A 16,028-nucleotide genomic window follows, 5' to 3' on the forward strand; every position below is an offset into this window, starting at 1 on the left:
GAAAAGACTGTGTGCTTGGGAGGGGGCTGTAATCTGTTAAGAGCAGTTTTAATGATTGGGAGAAGAGGCTGCATCGATTGCAAGACATCTAATCATGCAAGTGCTTCTCATCGTAAACGCTGACAAGAGGCAGATTTCGCTCCTTCCTTTATACTTAAGCTCTAGGTATTATCATTACAAAAGTGTTACATGAAAATGATCTGCTCTAACTCGATCAGGGATATTTTTAATATATTTCTCTCAGGTTCGTATTCACTTTACTCTGCAGTGTTCTTCGCTTATTGTGTTTCAGCACAAAGAAGAACAGATGGCCAACACAGCGGACATCTCCAAGAGGGGGGATATTCATTTTCCTGTACTTTTATTTAGGTCTGCAATCTCTTTTAGTTTAAGTTAATTATTATTCAGGGTATCACCACATTTAGATTGAAATGTTTTTAAATCCATATTGGTGCACATGTGATATATGACCTCACTTTTTTCAAATCGAGCCCTGCCCACTTCGAAACACTGGGAAAAAAGGCACAGATGAAACCACAAATTAGGGCAATCTGTCGTTGTGTCTTTGTCAAAATATGCTATCCATCATTTAGTAGAATCGATCATTAAGTAGAAACAGAAATAAATGGTTTTGAGGGACTGTAATATCTATAAGGTCTGAAATGAAGTTGTGAAAATGCTTAGTCGAATGAGATGTTAACAATGAGTCAATATGTTTTTAATAATAATAAGTTCAATTCAATGAATATTGTAACCAGCTGCCTTTGGTAGCAAAATATTAGACCTATTCCGTGAAAACAGTGGAAAAAATCAGGAAAAAAGGAAATAAGTATATTTTCATACACTTTTCCTTTAAGATTGTGGAATAAGAAGAAACACAGAATAAAATGTGTGACAAATTTCATTTAATCTCTAATCTGGGATAGATGCCAGGTTATTGAGAAGCATATTTGACACGTGTTACTATAAAGTGAGATTTTCCATCAATATAATATGTGAGCTCAAGTCCAGATCAGCAGAAGCCATGGATGTGAGCGTGATCCGTATTTCCAGGCACAAATGGGGTATGTATGCAGTACTTAATGGTAGTAATTTAAAAAATGGGCCATAAAGTTGATTTAGGGCTGGCAGAGAGGCAGATCAGCCAGAGTTTAAACAGCAGAATGCTTCATCAGGAATATGCTGTGTGGGCTAGCGTTGAAAAAGAATAGGGAGTGGGGAGTAAGGGGGATGGGGTGGGGCTTCTCTGAATATACTGTCTGCATGCTGCTCTATCCTAACATTGATAATCAGTTTAGGTGTAACAGATTGATTTCAGTCGAAGGTTTTTTTTTTTTTTTTTAAATAGATGGCTGGATAGTGGATGTTGGCATTAGCCCTGAAAAATAAAAGTGGAGAGGTAACCGAGTCCTCCGGTGGGATTCAATAAGGAATGGACCTCCTTAAATTTCCTCCATGTTTACAGCCTCTGGGACTAAGAGAGGCTTTCATTAGATTACGCCTCGCCCATTCGCTGCTTCTCTCACACAGTCTGTCTTCCTCCCTCCTCCTCATCTCATCCCACTGGCTTCCTCCGTCTTTCCCAATTAGTTAAAGGCAAACCAGATGAATGTTCCCCTGGGAAGTCAATATCACTGACCCAACACACATACATATACAAAAGGTAGGCGTTTCACCATGTCAGAGAAACCAAACATTGATGTTGAATATTCACCACTGTTCTTTGGTTGTTTGGACATTTAGCCAATATGCAATTGGCTTGTAAATAAAATTGCTAAATGTACATTTCCACTAAGGCAAGGCCTGACAGCGTAATGGTCAACAGATCATCGTTACACATTAAAATAAGATTTGATTTGAAGCTATAAACTTGTTTTGACCACAACAAATCATTGGTAATGCAGTGGCCTCGTTTGTTTGTGGGCTGTAAAGACAGGGCAATGAATGACAATCTCAGTTCATTTCCATCTCAAGCCAGTAAGTGAAAGAGAAAAACTTAATTACTCACCAAAAAAAGAACGTAACTTTCCACTAAATTCAATTTGAACAATCTGAGTTGGCATGTGGCCAGACTGAGGGTCCGCATTGCGTTCGGCCTGCACAGAGAACTGGAAATGAGCCCTGAGTCACTGACCTGCAGGAGAGTGGCTCTATCAGCAGAGTTCATCCATAAAATAGTTTTGATGAAAGCTTTAAGTGCTGTACTAATTCTTGAAATGATGTCTTTACCATGCAGTTTAGAAAAAAGGCTTTCGAGAAGAATATATTTAAAGGGGCCCTATTATGCTTTTTGCGGTTTTCCCTTTCCTGCAGTATATTATACAGGTTTTTGAAATGTAATGTAAATGGTTTCAGAGATTCACGACAATAGTGGTTTTCAAGTTATTTCATTAGTTTTTTTAAATAACTATTGATACACTATCTGTGGGTAAAATAGAGAGCCAGGATTGATGTTGTTTGTATTTAATTTACAGTATCTGACAAATGAAGGTCACGTTTATCACAGTGACAAAAAAAATTATATTGGGCATGATGGCCTAACAGTTAGCATATTTAATGGGTAGCTATCATGTTATAAACGTTATGGCACAGATAGACATATTTAAGTTGTTTCACTGTAAAGACTATAATCCCAGATCCAGGGTCTCTCTTAAAAAAAAATCAAGACAGGTTTATAGTGATTTATTAACTGATTTACATCCTGGTTGACCATGACAATATTGAATAAGGATGACAGGCTACAGATCAGCATAACTAATCACTAATTGAGTGATTGTAATTGTGCAATTTGAGAATAAGCGAGTGCGTGTATGTATTTGTATTTGTAGCTTTTGATAAGAAAAGGTTAACTGAATATTACATATTTTAAATTTTGAAGGCACACTCTGAAAAACAAGATTAAATCACATAAACCAGTGTGTTTGAACAAACAAAACATATTACTGAAATGGCAAAACTGATTACAGTATGCAAATACATTTTAGTCTTTCAAAAACTCAAGTGTTGAGTATACATTCTGTGTGTCATCTCCAAGGATTTCTTTGAGGAAATCGACAACTCTGAAAAGATTAATGTGGAAATCTCTGGAGGTCTGATCCGACTCGACGTTAACGCTCCTCGACTGGCACAGATTCTTCGTTCCCCAGCTGACCAGCGCAACCTGTGAGAGAAATTCACTTTAGACAGTTAACATGAACTCAAATTATGTTACCTCAGTGTTTAACATGGAGTTTCATTTTCAATTTGCCATAACTTTTGGTGCTTTTTGTTAAAGTGTTGGATACACACACAACAAAGACGTGACTGTACCTGTATCGTACGCTGCTCATAGTCCTTGAACACAGCACCTCCTGAGTCACCTGTCACAACAATAATGTGAATTGATTAGTTGCTTAACTACTGTGTGTGGGTACAATTCAAAGTTACTGTGCGTTGGTGAGAAGAGCTTGAAGAGGCCCTATTACGGTTTTTGGGATAACTAGCAGCTCCCATCAAAGCAGGGATATAAATTGTAATAGAAGAAACACACCTTTACATGCCAGATGATCCCTGAAAGGATTCAGACCTCCAGTGCACAGGAAATTATCCGTCACAACAACCTTTGGATCAGTCGCTGTTATGTTAGGTGCCGTCAGTGCATGCTTGATGCAATTATCTCTCTGCATTGGTTATTAAGAGTAGAGTAAAACCACAGGTCAAAGTGACTTGAAAGTTTAGAGTAAGTAATGAAAAAAAAGCTCACAATTACACACACAAAAAGCACAACCGAGCTCAGTAAACTCACAAGTCCACCAAGCTTAACGTGGGCATCTTTTTCAACAACCAAGCTTTCAGTCTTCTTGGTCAGGAAACTGACTCTTTCAATATCATTTTTTAGCAGCAGCTCCTCTGTATTAAGAAAACACAAAAACAGTACAGGACATTAAAGTGAAGCTGAGACTGTGGATATTTTTTATTTCAAATGCAAGGCAACTCAATTGACAGGGGATGACTGTATGACATATTTTATGAGCGGGGGGAAACATGTAGTGCAATTTATCCATCTAAAGTGTTTTAAGTTGTCAAGATGGCTGCCTTCACTGAATATAAGGGAACTAGATGGCACTCTGCTTTTGGTGCTCAAAGCTAAAAAATAAACTTGAAAACTAAACAACGATGTCCATATAAAGGAATCATAGCCTGCTCACTTAAACTAATCCACATATTTTGTTGTGAGTGGTTCCATTTAGGATCTGTTTTCTTTCTACCACCCACAAATAGTTCACTCAGCAGAAGGAATCATTAAACTGCTCATGGACCAGAGTCTGATACCTAAAACACTCTGCAACCGACGCACACACAAAACAATCCAAATTGAGCAATTGCACTTCTGGTAAGAGTACCAATATTTACTTTTGATTTTGTGGTGAGCTGGAAACATTCAAAAGGTCATCTAAGGACTGCATGTTGGTGTTATTAGCTTAATTAGCTAGTTAGCTACAGTAAAGCTAACTGCTAACGAGTGTTGGTATTTTTAACAGTATTGACGGCTGCTTGATATAAATAGAAAGCCTACATTTGTTTCTGACATAGCCCAATGTTTCAAACATGATTTTTGGGCAGAAATTCTGCTACCGTTTTCTTCACATTGCAACAATAACTAAGGGGTGAGAGGCCTAGCGAACGGTACATTTTGGTACATAGTAAAAGTTGAATGAATTTACTCAGGAAATTATGCCATTATCTTGTTACAGTATGTTGGTTACTTCACCTTGCTGCTTGCAGGTAGATACTCCAACCAGTTGCAGAGCATCACTGGTCTCCTGGGTGCAAGGTATGCAAATAGGTCTGAACGACAACAAAAACAGTGCACCATGGAGAGGATGTTTTTACAAACTTCTGATACAGAATATATATTTCTAAAAATGCAGTAAGCCTATTCCAAATGTACCAATTTTACCAATTTATTTTAAAGGTCTCATCATATGCTTTTCTGGTTATTACCCATCCCCTTGTGTGTTATGTAGGTTGTTCTGCATGTAAATGGTCTGCAAAGTCACAAACCCTCAAAGTACACCCTGTAGCGAGTAAAACTCTAACACAGAAAAGACCTGTCTGTGCTGCCCCAGAACGCCTCGTTGGAGATTTCTCTTTTTCCATTTTTTTCTTCCGGGGCATATTGACGTCACTACATCCAGATGTGGACCAATCCACAGAGCTCCGCGCGCGCACACACACACACACACACACACACACACACACACACACACACACACACACACACACACACACACACACACACACACACACACACACACACACACACACACACACACACACACACACACACACACCCCACGCAGCAACCAGGAAACGACACCAGTAATCCAGCTCACACTGTCCACTCCTCGAGCCCCACAGGGCGGACGAGCGAGCCCTGCAACGTCCCGCCAACACGTCACCCACACCCCACGCAGCATTCTCATCTGTTTGTCATTACTGGTGTCATTTTCTGGTTGCTAACAAACGCCATTGTAACACATAAACACTGATGTTCAGCTGTAACGGTGGTTGACTAATCAGAACAGAGTGGGCGAGCTGGCCAATCAGAGCACAGTGGGCTTATAGGGGGGGCAGGAGCTCCAACAAGGCGTGTTAGACAGAGTGAATACACATACTACAGAGATGCTTTATGAGAAAACTAATGTGATTTTGGAACATTGCACAATGTAAATCTATTCTAGTAGACCTCAACAATGGAATTATGATCAGTAGAAATGGCATGGGATCTTTAAAAAAACCCGGGCAGGACAGTGAATGCAACATGAAATCCAAGTGTACGGTGAAAGATGGTATTTAGGGTCTCACCTCACAGAACTGGAGATTTGAACATACTCCTCCAGTTGGATGAGAGCCACATCATAGTCATAAAACTCCAGCACACCTTTGTCCTTTTTAGCGGTAATGTTGTACTTTGGGTGTAGTCTGAAGTTGATCACTTTCTTCTCTGTAAAAGACACACAGTCAAGTATGAGTAGTAGATACAAGATACATTTAGTTAGAGAGTCAAAAACTGAAGACTTTGACACTTATTTTTGTAAACTGCTAAAGCATCATTAAATCAGATAAGTGAGTGTGATAATAAAAGAGACCATGAGTAACCATACAGACATTAAATAAACGATTATCATTACCTCTGCCCTGTCCATCATCAATTTGAACTTTGACATGCTTCTGTTCATCTCCAAATTTGAAACAGTGAGCGGCGGTCAAGACAAAGTAAGGGTTCACCAGAGAGCCGAGGCATTTCCTTGAAACACCTTCATTCTTAAGATTGAAAAGGACAATTAATGTTTATTATAGTCTAGTGTAAAAAACAACAAAAACATGGACAACGTGGTGGCTGCACAAATGTTTTTCAATTTAATCGACTGATATCTTTCGATATGGGTTGTTTTTTATGTAATTCTACATCTGTAGGTCAAGCTTTATTGGGATTGACTAAGCCGAGTACCTTAATATTAATTAAAAATAACCTAATTTGTATAAATACAACATATATAATATATATATACATCAGATATACGGGGGGCAAGGGGGGGAAGCTGCCCCCCCACTGTAGATTATTTCCCCCCCAGCTGCCCCCCTAACTTTTGTTTCCCTAAAACTGTACTAAAACAAACCTACACTATTTCCACAAGATTCTCAAGCAACGAAACAAGCATTACATTAGTCAAAAGTGAATCATTTTAAATATCATTTTAGGCCCGTTAAAAACGCAGCTACGGCCCTGCATTATACTGCCTAGCGGCGTTCACACAGACCGCGGCTTACACAGCTGCAGAGAGGGAACGAGCTGTCTCAGCACCTATGGATCAGCTTCCCCTGGGAGCATTTCCCCTTTCACTAGTTTTGTTTTTACTAAAGACGAGAGCTTGATACTAAATATTTATAAAACACAGCCGTTTGATTGAATCGATAGCGTTTAACAGAAGGGCGCTGTTTGGGGCGTTACGTTACAAAATGCTACGCAGACAGCGCTAGCTGGGAGATCGATCACTTTGCTAAACTATGCGGTAGTAGGCCTACTATTAAATCCACGTAAACTACACATCGCAGCAATGAGGCAGATCAATCAAACCAGGATACATCCTTTACCGTAAAAACTGGATCTAAACACAGCTGCCTGTGTGCGTTTGATAATACTTTCTGATGTTATATTTATGATATTGTGGTGACACGTCATTGGACATAATTCACCTCTCTTATTGTGTTGCCACACGGACCTTTTAGTGGGAACACCTGTAGAGTTAGCCCTAATTCCTGCTAGCTCGTTAAGCAGAGCAGACGTTGTGTTGACCTCTCTATAACTAAATGGATAATAAAGATTGGAACTCCGTTCTGAATACACCGCCTCCGACTCCCTTTTCCTGGCGCTACAATATGCTACTTATTAGCTAGGCTACATGGCCCTAACGTGTAAATTTATACAAGCATTTGTACCAGTGTTTTTCACAAGTAGACTCTTGCAGGCCAGAGTATAGGAGTGATTCAACAACAACAAAAAGACATATCTGAGAAGTAATCAGGACGAACTGAAAAAGGAAAAGAGAGTTCACTGAAGAGACCAGGAGGGTCAGAGCAGGAGGAAGAGGAAGAGACCAGGAGTGTCAGAGCAGGAGGAAGAGGAGGAGATGAAGACATTAGTGAAGAAGAAGAAATGTATGTGAGGAATAAAGATGAAGTATCAGAAAGAGGGACAGAGGCAGGGATCAGGAGGCAGATGAGACTCCAGCTGGACCACATGGTGTGTTCTTATTTTCCTTACATATTCCATCACAGCAGCTCAATCTAGCAGCTCTTAGTATTGACACATATTGAAATGTGTTGCTGCACAGGTCACCTTTAGCTCTCTTAAGAGATGGGTGATGTCATTTGTGTACTTAATTATAACTAAGTACTTTTACTGTACTTACAGTAAGCAGAATTCTGAGTATTCTCTGAATCGGGTGCCTTTTGGGTCTTTATATCTTTGAAAAATGAAACCAAAATGTTTGGTCATAACATCTGGTAGTGGACTACTTATTTCCCACATCAGGCACAACATATAAATAATTAGTCCTACTAGAAATGTCCTTGAAAAAAATGTAACAGGGTTGAAGTTTTTGACAAAAAGTAGGCCTGAGACCTTGTTTAGCTAAGATATGGCACCACATGAAAGTCAAGGACATTACAACATTGTAATATTTTGCAAAACCATTGTTTATTTTGTAATAAACAATTATTTACTATTATTAATTCATATAACAGAGTTGAAATGTTGAGCATGTCAATCTTAATCTGAAAATACAAAAACTGAAATAAGAGAAGAAACTGACATTGCTTTTCTTTGCCATCTTTTCTTCAGAAGACTTTTGTGATGTAATTCCCTCAATGCAGATGCAGATCACACATGGACTGATCCATTATTTTAATAGGAGGGTAAATGGTATGGCTTGACGGGGTTGAAACAAACTGAGGGACAATATTGCAATTTCATAGATAATTCAAGTATTTTTTCAGAATTTCTTTTTGATCAGTTAAAGTTGACAAGCATATGATTATATTAGCAGCAACATTTTGGGATAATTGCCAATTTTGATTTGTTTAACATTAAATTAATATGTAATAATGCTTAGTAAGGACATGCAAATATGTCTGTCTACTACTAAGACAACCAATTTTTTAAAAACAAAATATATATTTAATTTTACATTGTAATGCAAAACAACCTGTTCCATTAATTCATTGCTTTAAAATACATTTTGTAGTTTCCTTTCATTTAAAATTATTGAAGTAAGCTTGGGGGACTCAAAGGGCACCCGATTGTTTGTCTGAACACCTTGTTTCTCTTGTGCATTAAGAACACTTGTGTTAGGGCATGAATTAACAATAAATAGGTTATATACAGTAAATACCACGTACTGTCCGCCCTCCCATGCCACCCTTGCATGACCTCTTGCCACCCCATGTAAAATGTTCTAGAACCGCCACTGATATACATGTATATTTACACTTGGAATGTATTATGTCCATATATATTTTAAACAAAAACAGAATAAATATTTTTTACAACAAAACGCTATACTTATTTGAACATGAACGATATCATTCAACAAAAATCCCCCCCACCCACCGTTCCCTTTTTATTTAATTTTTACTTAGTGGGAGGAAAAGGCTAATGCCCTAATGTTATTGTTTGCTATGGTAACATACAGTAAAAATTCACCTGGATAATAATGGACGCCCACCATGGATACTTGTACCTTGCTTCTCGTGAAGTTGTAACTTTTGCATACTCCTTGTGAAGACCACACATACCCTTAACCTCTTCTTCATCTGGAAGATAAAAATACATTTATGGTAAATATACAGAGGTGGAACAAGTACTCAGATGTTATATTTGAGTAAAACTAATAAAACAGTGATCTAGAAATACTGTCGGGTATCTCCGTCCATTATAATACATAATAATTAATCAGTTGATATCATTTTGTATCAAAAATATGCACCTAAAACGTCACAACTGCTGTAAAATAACCAATCAGAGCAGACTGGGCTCTGGTTTCAGACAGAGGGTGAAAATAGGTGCTGCAGCACAGGCAGTATGAGAAAATGAAAGAGCTTTTTGAACATTAAGCATACACTGTAGACATGTCACAGTAGAGGCACAAATTACAAATATGACCCTGAAAATGAGCATAATAGTAAGTACAGTACTTTGTGAGTTTCCACCACTGTAAATATGTAATGGGTGAAGCAAAATCAATGAGCAACATCAGCTGTGTAGAGCTACGTATCATATATAGGCACAGATCAAGAGTGATGGTTCTTCTGCCTGCTCTTAAGTACTTAAGGAAACAAGAGAACAATGTTGATAAAAAAATATATATATATTTTGATATATCTCTTTTATGTCAAATGAGAGGGTAGAGATACATAGATGTTGAACAAATATAAATTAAATTAATGTTTTACGATATTCCTTCAACCTTCTTCAAAGATAACTTACCAATTATTTGATCAAAGGTCTCTTGTAAGTCGTCAAATGCCTTAATTCGGAAGTAGTGCTTTGGACCAAGCCCTGTTACGAGGGGCTGCAGGTCTTCATCAAATATGTTATTTCCAGTCGCAAAAATATAAATGTCTGTAACAGAAAAAATAAAAGAACAATGTAAATGAAAACCTTTGTGTTAGGTGTCATCAGTGATGGAATAAATACTCAGATCCTTTAAAGGAGACATGTCATGGCCATTTCCACTGATCATAATTCCATTGTTGAGGTCTACTAGAATAGATTTATATTGTGCAATTTTCCAAACTCACATTGGTTTCTCATACAGCATCTCTGTAAACTACGTATATTCACTGAATTTCACTCTCTGCCTTTAACGGCTCGGTGGGTTTTGACTCTGCAGACCGTTTACATGCATAAAAACCTTCATAACACACAAGGGGACAGGTAATAACCGGAAAAGCATGACATGTTAAGTAAAAAGTACTAATACCACGGTCTATACTCACGTTAAAATGTCTTCGTTGAAGTAAAACTAAAGTATTATCAACAATATGTACTTAAAGTATCAAAAGTAAAAGTACTAATAGTGTAGAATGGCTCTTTTAAAAGTGTTTCATTATAATAATACCGGGTCGATAAGTAGTGTCTAAATCATATTAACACATCATGTTATTGTGCAAAACGTACTACAAGTGTCAAATAAATGTAGTGGAGTAAAAAGCACAATATGTCCCTCTGAGATGTAATGGAGTAAAAGCAAACCTTAAAAAGTGCTGTACTTTAGTTCATGTACTCCTCAGCACTGGGTTATCATATATCAATAAATGTTACAGACAATATAGCATGTGTGTGTGGCTAGATGTTTTAAAATGAAACTCACCCAGATATGCCTCCCTTGATTGAGTCTCCTGTTCACCAGTCTGGTTCATGTATACCATATTTTTTATTCTGGCCACTGTGGGTACAGGAGATCCGCCCATATTATACGCACCTGCAATGAAAGAAACCAGAGGAAGTACAGCGCTTAATACTTTTTTTTACTCGATTTAGCTTCATGATCTTATATAGGAATGCATAAAATATTTTATTTTAAATTAGTGCTGATTTGATTGCCTATCAATTCTTGTTTTGGAGTAGTAGGAACAAAGTTTAAGAGGTCTTATTATGCTTTTTGGGGTTTTCTTATTCCTGTAGTGTGTTATATAGGTTTTAATGCATGTAAATGGTCTTCAAAGGCTCCCATCTCAAAGTGTTTATCCCCCACACACTCCCCCACAGAGCCAGCTAAACAATCAAAGCAGACTGAGGCACAAAATAAAAATATGAAACTGAAAATTAGCATTATATGTCCTTTTTAAGTGTTGAATTGATGAACATTAAAGGTATTAGTCGAGAAGATTGCATTAGATATTAGAGGAGAATCAATCTTCTTATCCAACTCTTAGCAAGGTAGCAAATGTTCATCTCTAACACAATTAAATATACCAAGTAGCTGGAAATACCGTCTGTAAATAAGATGATGACGTGGTGATGTTCTTTAAATTTCTCTGTTCCCACTCGTTGCTTTATAAAAGCCATTTTATCCAGGAAATTCTTGAATACGAGGTTCAGATTTGTTCCTGTGTTCTTTTCTTTGAGTCAAAAGACAAACACACACAAACAAGAAAACATACATGTCAAGCTGTGTATCATAATAGTATTTTGATATATGTTAATATTTACAATCACTTTACTCACGGCCGATTTTGAAATTGTCCACTATATTAATGATGGTGCTTCGTTCAACTTGTTGTTCATTAAAAAAATCAAGAATGTTGACAACTTCATAAAATTCAGAGGAGAAAAAGGCAATTTCATAGTTTGGATTCACGGTAAAGGAGGAAATCTGTGGAGACAAAAAGCAAATCAGGTCAAAACTATCTTCAGTGTTGTATACATTTTGTACACAACTTTATAAACAACTTTTCAACGAGCTGTGAAATATGTTACATCTGTTACTGTGCACGTCTTTATGTATGAAAGTGCTTATGGTTGGTATTTTGTTGAGTAATTGATTCATTTATCAGCAGTGAGAATCCCGTAGTGTGCACTGACAGCAAGCCAAGGGACTCGCGCCAAGGAGCATCAGTCAAGATTATGATGTGTAATTCATAATGAAATGTACTGCTAATGGGCTGTTGTGATGGAAGCCAAATGGGGAGGCATAATGTTTGTACATGTGTTGTGGGCACTGTGCCAAATGTGCTTCTAAGTGTGTGTCAGAAAATGTAAGAGGCTTCATATATCTCACACCAGAAATATGATTCAGGTTATGATTTTAAATTAAATTAAATCCACTATCCCACATAGTATTAAAGAAGTAACATTACATTTCTTTACTCTGGCACAATTACAACACTGTCCCTGCTAATTAAACCAATAAATAAATGCACAACATTTAAAAAGCCAATGCAGCTCAAGAAAATAATATAATTTTAAGAAGGAGAAAATCTGTGTTAAAAAAAATCCCTGTTGCAGGAGACCCAGAGAGTAATACATTAAATAAGGTAATGATGCATTGTAAAATAAATAATAGTATAAAAAAGATATATCCTATACATGTATATTGTAACCAGAAGAGACAATCCAGTTCATATATTAAACACTCATTGTGCATTATTATGAATCGTAGGTCACTCTGCTTCTTTTAAAAATAGTATTTACTTTTTCAAAATGAAATCGAATAGTTTTTCAAAAGCGCAATTTTTCCCTAATTATGGTTTTAATCTAAAATGCAATTCATCATCCCAAAGTCCTTGTATCTTAATCTATTCAAATAGGGCACAACAAGTGTGGTGTATTGCTGTTGATTTGATCCGAATAAGCTAGCACTTCCTGGTTTACAGGAAGAGCATTGTGGAACATAATACTATACCGCTTCATAGTATCTGCATGACATTTACGACCCATCAATAATACAGTAATACTCTGCCATGATCAGTAAAAACTCTGACATTTCATTTCATTTGAGTCCAAGTGATTGATCAAATGTCCAGAGTAGTCACACTAACTGCCATATTTACAGCACGTTTTTAACATCTCAGTAAATCCATTGCCAGCATCCATCAACAGCAATCTGTACGTTCACTGCATGCGCTTCCTTTAGACTGAGTCCACAATCAGCGAAAATATTCTCACATCTCAGCACAATGTTGCTGTCTGCATGCAAATTCAGCATATTGTAGAGTTAGTGAGGCGATTCTGTGAAAACTTTTGACACATACTGTCACAATATCATTATGAATAAAACATATTTGTTTTAAATCAAGTGGATGGATGTTTGTTTCTTACCTTTCTGATCAGTGTTATGATGGCTTTTTTCGCCTTTTCGACATCCTCCTCCTCGATGCTCTCAGAAATATCGACTGCTATATAAATATTCAGCGTCCCATTTTTGGAGATCCTGATCATTTTCCCCGACTGTGTATCATCTAAACCACAAGAAAGGTTATTGTGCCATACAAACAATCTACCACCATCATATTTATTCATTTCTACATCTATAGTTAAATGGAAGACAGTGTTAGATTGTTAAAACAAAGGTATTAGATTTACGTTTTGATGGAGCTTATATACCTTATTAACAAAATAATGCTAAAATGGCCGAAAAACTCATCTAGCATAGCTTTTAAATAATGTTAATTATCAGACATAGCTCATACTTACTGAGAGACTCTGAAGTGGTGAGTCTATCCCTGATAGAGCTGCCAAATTCCTGTGAAACCTCCAATGAAGTGTCATAGGTGTGTTTGTCTGCAAGAAGCAAATTAAACAGATGATTGTAATAATTGTTACAAAGTGAAGTGATGTTTTGAACAAAGCAGGTAAAAGTGCTCGCCTATCACCATAGACACTGGGGTTCAGTCTTCAGTAGTTTAAAAGGGTCCCTATTATACGTTCTGGGGTTTTCCATTTCCTGTAGTATGTTATAGGTTTTTGTGCAAATGGTCTGCAAAGGCTAAAATCCCAAAGTTCCCTGCAGAGGGAGTTTCTCTCCCACATGCCTTAAATGCATCCATTGGATTCCTTTGTTTACTTACGTAACATAGTGACATCACTACAGTATGTAACTCTCACGCTTCTATTGTTATAGTCTAAGGGACGGGCCAAAAAGAGAAAAAAACATATACACCCAGAACTAGCTGAATATTTGCGTTGAGGCTGTTATGTCGTATTTTTGTGCTTCACATGTTGATAATCTCAGCCAGGTGCAGGTTTGAACATCTTCGTGTGGACATGAGGTGACTTTCAATATTTCATGTAAGCATACAGATAACTTATTGTTTACCTCAGAGACTGACTCATCAGTTGTATATATACCGAGAGATTGGTAAATCAAAATTGCACATTAATCCTGACTTTTGAGTTTTAAGGGCATACACCTGTGTAAATGGATTTGAAGTTAAGTCATGGCTTCATGAATGTTGCAACATATACGATGCAGTATTTATAAAGTACAGTTTCTGTTAGATGCAGTTAATCAAGATATCAGTTTGTAGGTTTCTGTCTTACAGTAGCACGCTGGCTCTTTGTTACTCCACTGGCAGTTCTCCAAACAAACTCGCTCACGGGACCCGACCAAAAACAGGTCGCTGTTGCAGCTGTATTTCACCGTGTCGTCAATTTCAAATATGTTCCCTGCTCTTGAAGCGCCAGCTGGGATACCAGGATCAGCACACTTGTGTCCTGCTGTGGTAACAAAAAACACAGAAGATAAGTCATAAAACATTCAACCCGTGAAGAAACAACCCAATGAGCAGTAGATGTCTGTTCAGGACTTACATTCCTGGCCACAGATGGGAGTGGAGCCGCTCCACTTCGCATTTGGTAAGCACACACGTCTGGCTGAGCCTCGCATTGTGTATCCAGAGTAGCACTCATACGTGGTCTCATTGTTCACAAAGTACTTCTCTTGGGGTGGGGAGACTTCTCCATACTCCATCACAGTTGGGTCGGGGCATTCAACAACTGCAAAACAAAACGAAATAATCTGAGTTATCATGTACTGTAGAGTCTGAGCAGGAGTGAGAAACAGCAGCATCACATTACTGACCCCTGCATCTCTGAGGATTGAATTTCTTGGGCGCCATCACCCAGCTGCTATCATGCTGGCACAGGCGGGTCATAGCGGGGTACGGGTAGTAGCCCTCGGGACAGTGGTAGATCAACAAGCTCCCTTTCTGCAGCTGATTGGTCAGTGTGTAATGACCTCCTTCTATTTCCATGTTCTCCTCTGAGCAATTACAACAAACCTGGCCTCCTGAAAAAAAGAGAAAAATACTGATATATATATATAATATTGATAACTGTTTATGGCAGTAGTTTCAAATTACATTTCAAATTACCATATTCATTATTGTTATTTTGAACCTTTAGCTGTCAAATACATGGAATTGTTTTTTAACTCAGTTGTGAATAATTGCCTCAATGTTTTTAAAAAAACTCTAAGCTCAGCTGGATTTGAAAGTTATTTCAAATATTTATTTTTCATTTGAAAACACAGTATAACATGTAAAATATGTATCTTTTGAAATAAAAGCAGCTCACCGAAAAAGTGGAGACATAAAAGTGCAGCAAGCCAACTGCAGTGGACTGCAAATCCCATGACGAACCTTGAACCAGAACAATCCGATACAATGAAAGGATTTTACAGGAACTGTTGATTTATTTTTAAAATATCAGGGTAGTTTCAAAAGGAGGGACTTGCTTAGAAAAGATCATGATGGTACTTATTAACTTCATGACAAATAAAAGGAAATCAATAGCGTGTGTCGCAGTAAACTTGTGAATTCCCAGAAATGTGACTTTATCAGGAAAGATTAAAACACTTCAGTTACAATTGAAATAAAAATAAGCCTGGTTAATAATGCATTATCTTTGTTTGTTACTTGAGACTTTTCCTGAAAGATTTAAGTACAATTCATGCAGTATAGGTTATCTGTTCATGCTGAGC

At 37.5% G+C, this 16,028-nt stretch overlaps 1 protein-coding gene across 2 annotated transcripts; it reads right to left on the reverse strand.

The window, feature by feature from the left end:
- Positions 1 to 2,667: 2,667 nt before the first annotated feature.
- On the reverse strand, positions 2,668 to 15,736 carry LOC117458722 (complement factor B-like). 2 transcript variants are annotated; one of them, XM_034099354.1, is made up of 18 exons: positions 15,623 to 15,736; positions 15,129 to 15,332; positions 14,858 to 15,043; positions 14,588 to 14,764; positions 13,742 to 13,828; positions 13,367 to 13,506; positions 11,774 to 11,921; positions 11,539 to 11,667; positions 10,917 to 11,027; positions 10,031 to 10,165; positions 9,248 to 9,357; positions 6,174 to 6,306; positions 5,848 to 5,986; positions 4,751 to 4,827; positions 3,785 to 3,888; positions 3,530 to 3,659; positions 3,310 to 3,359; positions 2,668 to 3,160 (listed from the first exon to the last, which is right to left on the reverse strand). In XM_034099354.1, exons 1-18 carry the CDS (start codon positions 15,678 to 15,680, stop codon positions 2,981 to 2,983), a joined length of 2,298 nt encoding a protein of 765 aa, XP_033955245.1. In that variant the 5' UTR covers positions 15,681 to 15,736; the 3' UTR covers positions 2,668 to 2,980. The 2 variants fall into 2 exon arrangements, with proteins under 2 accessions (XP_033955245.1, XP_033955244.1); XM_034099353.2 differs by having other exon boundaries at positions 15,129 to 15,335.
- Positions 15,737 to 16,028: the final 292 nt, after the last annotated feature.

This window comes from Pseudochaenichthys georgianus, chromosome 14 (genome assembly GCF_902827115.2).
Source record: "Pseudochaenichthys georgianus chromosome 14, fPseGeo1.2, whole genome shotgun sequence".
NCBI lineage: Eukaryota > Metazoa > Chordata > Actinopteri > Perciformes > Channichthyidae > Pseudochaenichthys > Pseudochaenichthys georgianus.